Source organism: Poeciliopsis prolifica, unplaced genomic scaffold (assembly GCF_027474105.1).
Source record: "Poeciliopsis prolifica strain line A6 unplaced genomic scaffold, Auburn_PproV2 SCAFFOLD022, whole genome shotgun sequence".
NCBI lineage: Eukaryota > Metazoa > Chordata > Actinopteri > Cyprinodontiformes > Poeciliidae > Poeciliopsis > Poeciliopsis prolifica.
In genome coordinates this window covers 7,338,270-7,351,541 of record NW_026562397.1, presented here as the reverse complement: position 1 = coordinate 7,351,541, position 13,272 = coordinate 7,338,270, and the positions used below count along the sequence as shown (strand labels likewise).

The window sequence follows — 13,272 nt, the reverse complement described above, 5'->3', positions numbered from 1 at the left end:
AAACGTATCTATAGTTTTAAATATATGAAAATGTCAAGAGTGCAGAGACGTGAGTTACAACTCTCGCGATAACATACTTTTTCTTCAAAGCTTTTTCTCCTCTTGATTATATGGCTACCAAAAGTTAGCCCATTTCGTAAATATTACTGCTCGGTAAAGGATGGGATTGCTTTGTACTGCATTGATTTATCGCATTATTTTCTTGAACAGCACGTGTGGCGTTTACTGTCCTGCAGTAAATTCGATAACGTCACAGTGACGGCTGTGCGTTTCTGAAGACGGCTACCAGCAGGATACGCGTTAGCAACGGTGACAGCTACCTTAGCAACTGCACACCTGCTTCACCGTTAGGGCTGTCGGCGCACACAAACGGCTGTGTCGCACTATTAACAGGGTATGTTGATGCCTTTACTCGTGTACTTTGTTACTTTCAGAGCTTCGTTGAGCTAACTGCTTCATGTTAGCAGTTTATCAGTCGTACTACCATTCGTGTTTTTTTTTGTTCCTTTAGGATACAAAAGAGTAAAAATGAGACTGAAGACGTCGTTGCTGAAGGAACCAAAACATATCCTTTATGTGATGTTATTACATTTCTGTGTTTTTGAGTTTGTTGCAAGCTGAAATGTGCGCGCCGGATCATAATTTTAAACGATTTGTACTATTTTCTATGGGTAAATAATATCAAAACATTCTTGTTAGCTTCCATGTCAATAAAAGTGTATATTTTACTGGGTTTATGTTGAATTAATGGGTTTTAACAATTGCATAAAACCCATCAATAAAAGGTTCCAAGAAGGTGACTGTGAATGTAGTGTAAAAAGTCTTAAATTTAGCCTATAGCCGTTATGTAGAAAACCTGTAACCATCTTAACTACAAAACATATACATGTTTGTATATTCACTGGCATTCAGCAAGGTTAAAACAAGAAAAAAGAAGATGTAGTTATCTTATCCACATTGTCTTTCTACCCACCTGTTAGAGTCACACAACATAGAAAATCACATTTACTGTTGCTGTATCACTCTTTGACATTTTGCTATAACAATAAATAGCTTGGCCGAAATATTGGTTTCGTACATATTTCAGGTCTCAGGCATTCATGTTCTGCATAGTAGTGACATGTATAGTAAATTAGAAAGACTCTGCTACCCAGTAAAACGCTATAGTTTTTATTTTCTGGTTTTTATCTGTGGTCCAAATGAAAACTTTATAAACACTTTACCAAATCAGTTTGTTTCCTAAAATTAGCCACTCTTTCATTCAAATCCTAATAATGTACTTGGGTTGTTTGTTCTTAACAGCATTTCACATAAGGAGCTTGTCAGTTGTGTTGGTTGGACCACAGCAGATGAGCTGTATTCTTGCAGTGAGGACCATCAGATCCTCAAATGGAACCTGCTCACCAATGAAACCGGCCTGGTGGTTCGGCTGCCAGATGACATTTACCCTGTTGATCTACACTGGTTCCCCAAAACCGTTGGTGCCAAGAAGCAGACCCAGGGGGACATTTCTGCCCTCACCAGCACAGATGGTAAGTCTTTATGTTCTTTAAAATTTTTCTTGCAGGCTGTCTTTGTTTCTAAAAATTAGAATCTATTTGAATTGGTATAAGACAAATATTAATACATGGGTTTTAGTCAGAGCTCTCAATTGTGACTCAAATTCTTAAATTGTAACTCTTTTTTTTTTCTTTTTGTATGACCTAATATGTTTCGTCTTATATTCATAGCGGTACTTGCGCACAGTGCGGTTTATATTCTTTACTATCACTAAATCTGGTGACATCGATCATAGTCGCCTACAAGACCAAGGTTACATGACTCTGCGTATCTCTTCTTCATTCTATATTACATACAAACACAAAGTGAGTGGATGCACTTTTATGACAGGCAATGTGTGGTCACATCTATAATGACAGTGTAGGATTGCATAAACGCACCCACAAACTGAAGCAGCAATTTTCTCTGGCAGACCAGAGACAAGTTATGATTCATCCCTGTTACGATTCACTTTTGGAACTTTCTTGTAGTCTTTGTCATTTTGCAGTTGCACAAATACTAGCTTGCTAAGGATACTGCTGAAAATTTGAAAAAGGTGAACCAAACGTTCTTTAAATGCTTCTTTAAAATATGATGAAAATCAAATTTTTTTTGTCAGATTCTCTAGTCATACTCCTTGAACGTGTTTGTATTTTGTCACTCTGTAAACCAAGAAGGTCAATATTTTCTTTTTAGGTTGTTTCAGGTGATGGAGAATTGTCCACAGTTGTGAAGTGGAATAAAAATGATAGTTTTCAAAATTGTATCCCCCAAAAGCCTGAAAAGTTTGGCATGCTTTTGCACCCAGGGTCCTGAGACAGTTCTTTGAAGAAACACAACAACTTCGTATTGGCTATATCTATGCCAGTGTTGTGCATAATACAGACTAAAACTTTACCCCCTTTTTCTTTGCAAATGAGGAAAGGCTCAATCAGACTGGAGTTAGAGCGGCTGTGAGGGGAGTTTTGGTCGAGAATTTGATTTCTGCATCTATCCTTATGCAGAAATCTCTGTGGATCTAAACCATTCTGTTTTAGCTGTGGATTGTTTAATCAGGGTTGTTGTTTTTCTGAAAGGTGAATCTTTGCACCAGTCCCAAGACTTCTAAAGCTTCTCACAGGCTTCTAGGATTGTCCTGAATGCGATGCTTTTAGATATCTAACGTTCTTTAACAAACATCTGAGCGGTTCACAGAACATATGCATTAATACTGACAACTCAGTACAGGTCTACTCAACTAACCATTTTGCTGTCTTTTGAATTCAGTTGATTCCACTGTGATTTTCTTAAGGGATTTTAGAGGAAAGAAAATTAACACACACAAAAAAATTGTTCTTAAATCCTTCTTAAAATAGAAAACTATAAATTTCCTTCCACTTCACAATTATGGAATTTGTTGTGACACATTTAATCCTAGTCAAATACAATGATATTTGGGATTTTAGCATGACGAAATGTGGAAGAGTTTGAGGGTTGAGGATATTTTTACTCAGAGCCTTTTGGATCACTAAAATGTTGTAAAATATAATTTTACACTTCCTGCACCAAGGATATGGATCTGATTTTGAGGAGAAACACAAGGATTGTCCCGATTCTTTTAAACGTCCAATAGAATGTTACCTCTACAGCACTACAGACTCCAAATCTTAGGCTTTTAAGATGGTATTATGGTTCATATGTGAATGCATATGAAAGTGAAGTTCATAGATAAATTCGTATTTAATGCAATGCTAATAGCCTGTTGCCAAAAGACTAAAAGATGAATCCTAACAAATTCAGGTTAAAGACTTGAGTGCATATAGTGACTACCTGCAGCATCAATAATATACACTTTTGTTGGGGTTTCCAAATTTAGAAGTGGTACAGAGCTACAGCATGCTGATTTGCAATTATAGGGTACCAGAAATTACATATTACATTCAGAATTTTTAATATACACCACCACAAAGTACATGTTGGGTACGCGTCTTCAATAGCTGTCTCCATGCCTGATCACCCTTTCATTTCTGGGGAACAGAAAATTGCTTAAGTTTCAACCAGCAGAAACCCTTTGGTTGTACTCATTTGCTTCCTGTTCTAAATTTGCAATGGAGCCAATCGTAGAAATGTGGTCTAGTTCTTAACCATGTTTATTAGGTGTGTTTTTGATTTTGCCTTTACTGAATAAAACATTTTTTCCATTCATTTTTATTCTTTTTCATTTGTTTGATACAATAACTATACATCAGATTGAGTCATTTAAAAAAAATCCATTTATAGTTCCTCTTGTGAAGTTTTAGTATTCTACTGAGTGATTTTTTTTTTTAACAGGGAAGTTCCACCTAGTTTCCAAAATGGGACGCATCGAGAAGAGTGTGGAAGCGCACAAAGGGGCTGTTTTGGCTGGAAGGTGGAACTACGACGGAACTGCTCTAATCACAGGTGGAGGCATCACGGACACATTTGTTTCAAAAATGGACTTTTAATCTTCATAAAACATAAATTCAGTCATATCAGCTGTCCTATGATTCACTCCTTTTTTATTATTTACTTAGCGGGAGAAGATGGACAAATCAAGATCTGGTCAAAAAGTGGAATGCTGCGTTCCACTTTAGTGAGCCAAGGTAAAGCTTCAAAAACATCATAATTACATCAGGATTGAGCAAAACGTTAAACCTAATTTCTCACAATTACCAGAGCCACATCATCCTAGCCGTTTGTCATACTAAATGGAGACTTAACAGACTGGAAGAGGAGTCTGTGAATAAGATGCTTTGCTACTCAAAGAAGAAACTGGGTTTATTTTAAATGTGCCTCTTTAAAAGAGAATTTAAACCCAGGAGGTCGATTTGAAAACGGTAGCATTTGACTTAATGGCTGACAATAATCGCTTTAGCGAGAAAGCTAATTAGCTGTGTTTAACAAAACGCTATTTCTGGTCAGATGACACTAAAATCTGATTTTTGTTTGGCCAAGGTGCAAAGCGTTACTTGTGTGGCAGGAAAACTAACACATCACCCTGAACACACCACCCACACATGAAACAACTGTGGTGACAGCGTCACACTGTGGGAGTTATTTTCTTCTTCAGGGATGGAGGGATGACTGGGGTAAAGATGAACTTTGAGTCAGGACAATGACTCTAAACATGCAGCCAGAGCTATAGTACAATTGTTTTGTTTAATTGTTAGAACAAACTAGTAAAAGTTCACTCCTAAGAATCTTTGGTAAATACTATTTTCGCTTAAACTTACACCAACCAAGCTGGTAAAGACATACTCAAAAATATTTGCTGTAGTAGTAACTTCACTTGAAGGTGGTTCTACAAAGTTTTGAGTAATGGTTATCACGAATGCATGCCACACTTTTCAGATTTTTCTTTTTGAGAAAAACATTAAAAAATATATATACATTAACCCTTCCGTCTCACAATAACACACTAGATTCAATTGCGCTACTCAGAAAATCCCCATATAATAAAGCTTGTGGTGCAAATGGGGCAAAAAAATGTGGAAAAAGTTCCACTACTGTATTTGAGTTGTAGCTATTTGCAAATAAAAACTCAAAATTTTGTGATAATTGTCAGTCACAGGAGTATTTGATCTAGTTACTGTTTCTTACTTTTTCTCTACTCTAAAAAAGAAATTACCGTATGCAGGATTGATCAGTCAATAAGTTTCAACAGTCTTTACTGCAGAGCTTCAACAAGCGACACAGAGTCCCACACCACAACCTAAATGAAAGTAGCATCACATTTTTCAGTAAAGCTGCTGTATTTGTGTGTAGAACTCACTTTTGTGACGCTCGCTGGTCACTTTGCTTCTAGTCAATATTTGACTGTTCCCGAATTGCTTACTGCACACTGAAAAGTGAGCAATTTTATTTATTTCATGCTGCACAACCATGTCGTTGCACAAAGACCGGTGCGTGGTTGTGTGCACGTTTTTGGTCTTTTGGTTTGAAAGCGAGCTCAGATGAATAAGAGCAGAGTGATTTTCTCCTAGTCATGTGGTTTTCTTTATTAAAAAATGCCTTAAAGTTAAAAAAGTTTTATAGTTTTTATTAAAAACCAATAAAGACATGCTCCTCTCTTCGTCATTGCTTCTTAATTGATTCATTATGTAGCTTGACTTATTAAATATTCAGTTTTTAATCATGGGATGGACAATAAAAGAAAATCGGTGGATAAAATATGCTTTGAAAAACACATGGTACACCCCTGATTGATGACAGGAGTTGTAAAAAAAAATCTTGGCAAAGAAACGGCAATATATGGTTAAAGAAAAATTTTCCCATTGGTTTTTTTTTTTTTTTTTTGAGTCCAGCGGCTCGGTGGCTGTCAGATTTGCAGAGCACCTAGATTTTGTAGCGTATACACACAGCCTGCCACATGGCACCGAGATCGCTGCAGGTGTTGCTTCTCTTCACACACTCCCATGCGCGCGCAGACATGCAGAAAGTGCAGGAGTGGGCTGTTCTCTTTGGCGTGCTTTGACCCATTTTAAAATCGAGCTCTAGGAAGAGGTTGGAACTGAGCGAGATGGGGCGTGGAGGGGAGGGGGAAGAGGAACTTGTCTCAACTCCTCTCATCGACTCTGTCAGATTTTCAGCTCACGTGACCAGTTGGCATTTTTGAGAAACCGCACGCACCTGGAGTGAGGTTAAATGTCAGTCACCCCTCCCCTTCGCACGTGTGTAGCCACAACTCAAATTGAAGCACACACGTTCACACGCATGCACACACTTTCTTGTCTAACACTAACATAAATTGGGACATAATAGGCTTTATGCATTTCCTTAACCTCTTATCCTTACCTTTTAAAAACTAGGAAGTATGGCTCTAACCTGAACCAGATTCTAATAGGAACTCTAAATTTAACTCCTAAACTTTGGTTAAGTGGCTAAATCTGTTTTTTTTCTATGGCTTTGGTCTCCTCAAAGTTAGCAAAATAAGCTCACAAGAAAGTTCCCTCAAGCTCGTGTTTATGTGTGCGTGCACACATGTGCTTTTAATGTGAAACTTAGACTGACTTTCTCAGCTCGTTTTCCTGTAAAGTGTGCTGCAGAAAGACCGAATGAGGTGAAATCTCAGAGAAAATGTCACGTCAATCAGTTCTAGTTGGAGACAGAAGGTAGAGCTTCCTCGTCCTAGCAAAGTAAAAAGTCTGCATGTGTTGAAAGCCTGGTTCTTTTTTCAGTATTTGTGATTTGGGAAGAAATCCTTTGTGTCTGCATGTCTGCGTCTTCTCCAGGTTGTCCTGTTTATTCGGTTGCTTGGGGTCCAGACTCTGACAGAATACTCTACACATCAAGAAGGCAGCTAATCATCAAGCCTCTGCAACCCAGCACCAAAGTCATTCAGGTTCACAGCCGTTTGCTTCTTTGTTTATTTTTATCAAATTAATAAATTAGTTGTTGTGGTTTTATGTTTTTTTTTTTCTTAAAGAGAGCCGTAAGAAAAAACCACTGCAAAAGTTGTCATGGCTTTAAACATTTTAACAGCATAGACTTCATTGAATTTGCATGTTGGTGGGGGGATATAATGTGATAGACCAGCACAAAGTAGGACATAATTGTTCAAGTAAGAAAGTAAAAAGATCATTATTATCTTTTTCCTTTTTTTTTTCTTTTTTTTTTTACAAATTTAAATCTGAAACGTGTGGCTTGCTTTTGTATTAGATTAAAGTAAAGCAGTATGGAACTGTTTCTCTTCATATTTTTTAAAACTGTCACTATGTTGATGATGGTAGATAAACAGTTTTCCTGTAACGTTAAGTTGAGCGGCATGTACGCAGGTATTATTGACATCACTAAGACTCCTGGCTCTGATTGGTTTTTGTGGACCAGGAGTGGTGCACTTTTTACAATGTGCTCTATAAAATGTTTGGAGCTGTTGTTTTATCACCTAACTTTGATTTGAATCCCTCAAATTTGTTATGTTCTTTGCTCTTTCCAACACTGTTTATTTCCAAATGTTCTCAAACAAAGCCTTGAGCCCTTAATGGAATGAATAAAACACTGATCATATTTAAAGATTAGGTGGTTTTTGAAGCCCATTTATGGTACTAAATTCAGTTTAACGTGTCAGGAGTAAAGATGGTTGAAAAAAATGCCCTCCACACTTTTCAGATTTTATGTGTTTGACATTTTCTACCGCCTTTACAGTGATGCAGAACAAAACCTTGAGATTTTTCCACATAAAATCCCAATAATTTACACAAATGTTTGACACTGAGACCAGTTGTAGAAAGAAATTTAGGCGTTAGAAAAACTGTTGTGTATTTATGCACAAACTGTAGTTTGAAAAGTAGGATATTTATTGCTCAGATTTCAGAAAGTGTTACTTTCTTCCAAGATAAAGTTTCCAAATACTCAACAGTTTTTTTTTTTTTTTTTTTTTGTTGTTGTTTTTTATGAATTTTGGGAATTATTTAGTGAAGTTGTTCCATGCCAGTGAAATAAGTAAACAAGTAGAAAAACGATAGCTCTTTTTTATTTATTTATTTTTTTATTTCTGATTTATTTCAGCAAGTTTTTAGTCACACACACTCTTACACACGCACACACACTGGTTTTATTGCTGTTAATAAGCTTTTTTTAAAAAAAATAAAAATAAAAATTAGGTTAACATCATGTACAAGAGTGATTATTCAGCAGTGTTAAACCAGTTCATTTGTCCAATAATGGATTTTCAGGAGCGTGAGTGGAGTCGTTAGAGTTTCTGTCCAGCTTTCTACGCTTTTTTTTTTTTAAAGAGCGTAGAAGACAGCAAGAAAATAGACGTCTTTCTTTGCTGCAGCAAAGTTTCAGCCTCCCATGATGGAACATTAAATTAATGACCATACACATGCAATGCTAAAGTATCACTCTATAGATGACCTTTCACACCTGGGAGAATTTTTCTTGTTCATGTATGCATTTGTTTATTCTTCATCTTGATGCTGAACAGCACATGGGACCTTAGATAAACAGGGGAGGGTTTAATGTGTGCTTTGCTTTCTCTTGGCCATTACCAGACGTACAAGTACAAGCACACACACACACACACACACACACACACACACACACACACATGAAGTGACACACTTCATCACCTCTCCCTCACACCCCTTTGAGACTAACTCAGTGATGGAGGGCACTATCAACATTAATAAGGTCCCTCAAAGATCTCATTAAAGTCTTTTATAAGGCAATGACACACATTCATGGATTTGCCTGTGATTTTTAGAATTCAATATTATCTGTAGACTGATTAATAGATTAAAATGTAAAAAAAAAAAAAAAAATTAATAAAAGTTTAGTGATTTAAGACCATTGACAGTTTCGCTTGTTTTTAATCTTGTATGTTTTCTTTGGACAAATTGCAAGCAAACTTGATCAATTATTTTTAGTTGTTCTGATAAATTATCAGCCAAGAAATATTGTATGGATGATATAATAGTGTCTGGCTAAAAAAAATTGTCTTGATGTCTCTTTTTAGTGGAAGGCTCATGATGGACTTGTTCTGAAGGTGGACTGGAATTCAGTCAATGACCTCATCCTGTCAGGTGGAGAAGATTGTAAATATAAGGTTTGTGATTTTCACATTTTCATCTCAATTTTTATAAAAATTGACAAAAATATTGTGTTTAAGTCACTGATAATGTGTACCTCCAGCTAATTAAACAGGGCTGCAGATGGTACTGGGTTCAGCCGCATTAAAAATAGTAAAATAGCTCTTTAGATTGGTGTGGATAGGATGCGGGGAAGGAGATCCTAACTTAAGCATCCTTCTTGACCTGTCTTTAAGAGGTTGATACTTCCTTCATGTTTTTGTCAAGTCTGTCAACAAAACTCAAGATTTACGTTTCGTACATCAAAGTCTGAGAGAGTCAAGCTTCAAGCAGACATTTCAATGTCTGGATAATAAGAAGTCACATTAACTCGATACTACAGTTTGAGTGTTTTTATATCATGAGACGTGTCACTAGGTTTTATGACACCCTAATAGTCATTTACTCTTTTAAAGCAGCAATATGTAACTTTTATCAAATTTTTTTTTTACGTTAAAATTGTCACTATTTTCACTAAAATATGAGACAGATAATTTGTGAAAAAATGTATTTCCTTCACTGCCTCCGTTCGGTCCTTTTACCATCTGCAGAAATGCACCACTGCCGATCAAAGCCAGGCGGAGTGTCTTAGCGCTGTCAATCAAGCTCTAGTACGTCCTGCTTACTGTGCTAATTGAAAAACTTGCTGAAAAATTGTTTATCCACCATCATTGGCGGCCATGCTAACTAGCCTTCACATTCATGACAGGTTCCATTGTGGAGATGATTAATGGGGCTAACACCTTCCTCCCTGTTCGTATTGGTTGTTTCTGACTGAGTGATGCATTTTGCAGATGGCAGCAGGGCCACAGGCAGGAGGCAGAGGAGCTTCATTTTTTTTCTTTTCATAGATTATCTATTTCGTCCTATCGTTTCCATGTCTTCTGACCAAAATAGGGGAGGTAGAAAGTCGTTAAAGGATTGCTTGACTTTTATAAGGTCAACCTGGCTTCACAAATTCAGAGAGTGATGTAGTGACATATGTCAGTAAACAAAATGTAGAAGGACATAGAAAGTAATGGTTTGGGAAAACCTACGACATAGATTATATGCATATTGCTAATTTCTACATTTCATCACATCTACTGACATCCCTCAAGGCCAGCTTGTTTTTTTTTTGAAAAGTTAGATTTCAGCACGATATCTCCAACTTCACTTGGTGATGTGTAAAAGGTCAGAGGAAGCTTAAACATGTATCTTCTTTGTGGGTTTATGATGGAAAGGATTTATGGAAGAAGCAATAAATAAGCACCCTTAGCATGAAAACAAGTGCTTTAGCCTCGACATGGCATCTGCTTTTCAGACTCTTTATTTTGAAGTAAGAAAAGGTATAGGTTTTTTTTTTTTTTTCATTTATTTTTGACTGAGTCAGCTAATGTAAACTCCTTGTGGAGCTGGTTGACACTGAAAACGTCTTGACTTCTTATTTATGTGGCAACTTTTTGAATCCTTGAAAACAAACAAATGCACAGAGTGACAGACAGGATTGAAATAATGTCTGACCACAATGAGATCACTGAGAATGGCTAACTGTTAGCCCCTAACTAAAAATGTTTTCATCTGCTTTGTGGTTTCATCTTCTATTTAAAGTAATATTTAACAGTTTATAAAGTGTCTGGTCTGCTTTGATGATCTCCAGTGTAAAATTTAAAATGCTTGGACTAATCATACCTGAAATGGGCCTGCACTGATCAGGGCTGCTTTAAATCACAGCTTTAAATTTGTGAAACTTTTCCTTTATTTGTAAAAACACAAAAAAATAGATTAGGACCACCTTAGAATTAAACAAACCGAGTATCCTACAGTGAATACTTCAGTGTAAAGTTTCTAAAAACTCATCGTGCTTCAGAGAACTATTCAGTATGTCATATTTTCTCATCTCCTGAGATGTATGTACTTAAATCCTTGAAACTCTTAAAGAGCCTTCACTACCCCGGAATTCAATCCCGTACTTAGTTATAATCTTCATATTAAAAACACAGTTGGGGAATGGTATCAAACTGTTGGCTCATTAAAATCACGCTTGGTTATAGCCTGGTTTGCACAGTAAGGTAATAAGGCAAATGTTTTATTCGATCTTCCCCTTTGACAGTCTTAAGGATGCTTATGATGTCTTTAAAGATAATCTTATGAGATTTTCCTGCTTTGTGTGATGTTCCAAGAGTCATCTGATCTGGCTATTTCACCTCTAAGCAACTCAATAAAAAGAAAAATTAAGTTTTTTTTTTTGAGTGTTTTATCCAAAGTCTGGAGTTAAATGTGAGAGAGAAGCTGTGACACATTTGTGCTCTAAAACCCTCCAAGTTGAAATAAAGATATTCTACAAAGAAGTATGGGCTGAAATTTCTCTGTATTGATGTTAAAGTCACCAGTTACCAGTTATTGTTGCCAAGGGTGATTCACCCAGTTATCATTGTCCCTTTTTTTCACATAGTTATTTTTTTTCCACAAATAAATTAAATCATTATGTGTATTTTTTTTTTTGGTGACATCATTTGATGCTCTGAAAACTTTTTAACACCACTGGAAACTTTGCCAAATGATCAGTTATAATTTGAGCAACGCACTGAATATCAATATTAATCCTATTAAGCTCCCAGTTAAATCAACAACGCATTCAGTGACCTGAACTATACCTGCTTATATAATGAAGCAGTATGTGAGAAGCAACAGGTTTATTCGCTTAATTAATTACAAAGGTTACTGAGCTCAGTGTAAGTAAACATTTAATGAAAGCCACACATACTGACAACCTTTCTCCACTGCAGAACAAACAAAGGGCAACACTATAGCTTATAATACATCCCAACCTTTAGAAAGTTTACTATATTTCAGGTTGTTGTTTTGTGTTCTAAAGTTTGCTCTCCCTCCAAAGGTTTGGGACAGCTTCGGACGTCTACTTCACACGTCGACCTCTCAGGACTACCCCATCACCTCCTTGTCCTGGGCCCCAGATGGAGAGGTGTTTGCTGTGGGTTCCTTCAACACCCTGCGGCTCTGCGACAAGACTGGCGTGAGTCACATTTTTATATTCTTTTTCAGTTTGCTCTTTTCATTTTTTCTAAGTCAAACTGGAGCATAAGAACGGATGCAAAGACAAAAAAAGATTCTTAGGTTAGACAGTAGCTCTATGATGGTTATCCATAAATTTAATTTGTTTTAATAGGAATAATTTTATATGTTTCAGCAGACACATTGTGTGACAACAAGAGATTTACAAGATCTATGCCTTCGCATTTAAAAACTTGCATGTAAAGGCTTGTACCTAATCTGGCATACAGGACTAGGGAAATTAATCTATGTATTGTTATTTTAGGTGCTAGACTAACACAAATTGGTACCTAATTGTATAGTGAAAGTAAAATTTGGCACGCTTTCCAAGTTTAAAAAAATTTGAAAGGTGTAGTGTGCATCTATGTTCATCCTTTCATCAATCAATACTTTGCAGAATATCTTTTTTCTGCTTCAAATCTTTAAAGTGAATCCATTTACCAGCTTTGCACATTTGAAGACTGAAACGTTTGTCCATTCCTCTCTTGCAATGAAAAAGGAACCATCTGTGGTCACGTCTTACTGCAAATTTTAAATTTGGCTGAAATGTGGTCTTTGACTGGGCCATTGTAATGCCTGAATAAAATTTGATTCAAACAGCTCTGTTTATAGGTCAGCCTGTATGTTTAGGGCCATTGTTCTGCTGGAAGGTGAACCTCCACTTTGGTTTCAAAACGTCTGCAGCCTCTTAACAGGTTTTCTCTAAAGAATGTCCTGAATTGAGCACCATCCATCAAAACATTAACTCTTGATTAGCTTTCCTGTTCATGCTGAGGAAAAAACATCCCCGCAACATGATACTGCTCTATCACGCGTGCTTAAACTTCTCTGCAAACTGTTGAGGGCTTTGGAGAACAGCTGGATTCACACTGAGATTGAATCACATTTAGGAGAGCTCTTTTATTTAGGGGTATTTGAATAAATGGAGACTGAATACACATCCATGCACACATTCTTCAAATTTTTATTAAGATAAAATAATGTTTTTAAAAATAAGTGTGCACTCTTTATATAATTTCTGTTTTTCCATACACTTTAATTTGTTGTTTTCTTAATTATTAATATTTTTCTTAATAATATTCAACTTGTATGCTTTACATACAGTGAAACC

At 36.4% G+C, this 13,272-nt stretch overlaps 1 protein-coding gene across 2 annotated transcripts in view; it reads left to right on the top strand.

Annotated features, from left to right (window-relative positions):
• Positions 1-32: 32 nt before the first annotated feature.
• The window catches only part of ift80 (intraflagellar transport 80 homolog (Chlamydomonas)), a 47,009-nt gene continuing 33,769 nt past the window's right edge, over positions 33-13,272 (top strand). Inside the window, exons 1-9 of one of the 2 annotated variants that reach the window (XM_055045564.1) lie at positions 33-49; positions 211-394; positions 512-568; positions 1,314-1,532; positions 3,850-3,960; positions 4,074-4,142; positions 6,771-6,880; positions 8,999-9,088; positions 11,986-12,123. In XM_055045564.1, coding sequence (XP_054901539.1) covers positions 529-568; positions 1,314-1,532; positions 3,850-3,960; positions 4,074-4,142; positions 6,771-6,880; positions 8,999-9,088; positions 11,986-12,123 — 777 coding nt within the window. In that variant the 5' untranslated portion in view covers positions 33-49; positions 211-394; positions 512-528. Of the gene's footprint in view, positions 50-84; positions 395-511; positions 569-1,313; positions 1,533-3,849; positions 3,961-4,073; positions 4,143-6,770; positions 6,881-8,998; positions 9,089-11,985; positions 12,124-13,272 lie in introns of those variants that run through there. The other variant, XM_055045563.1, reaches the window with a different exon arrangement.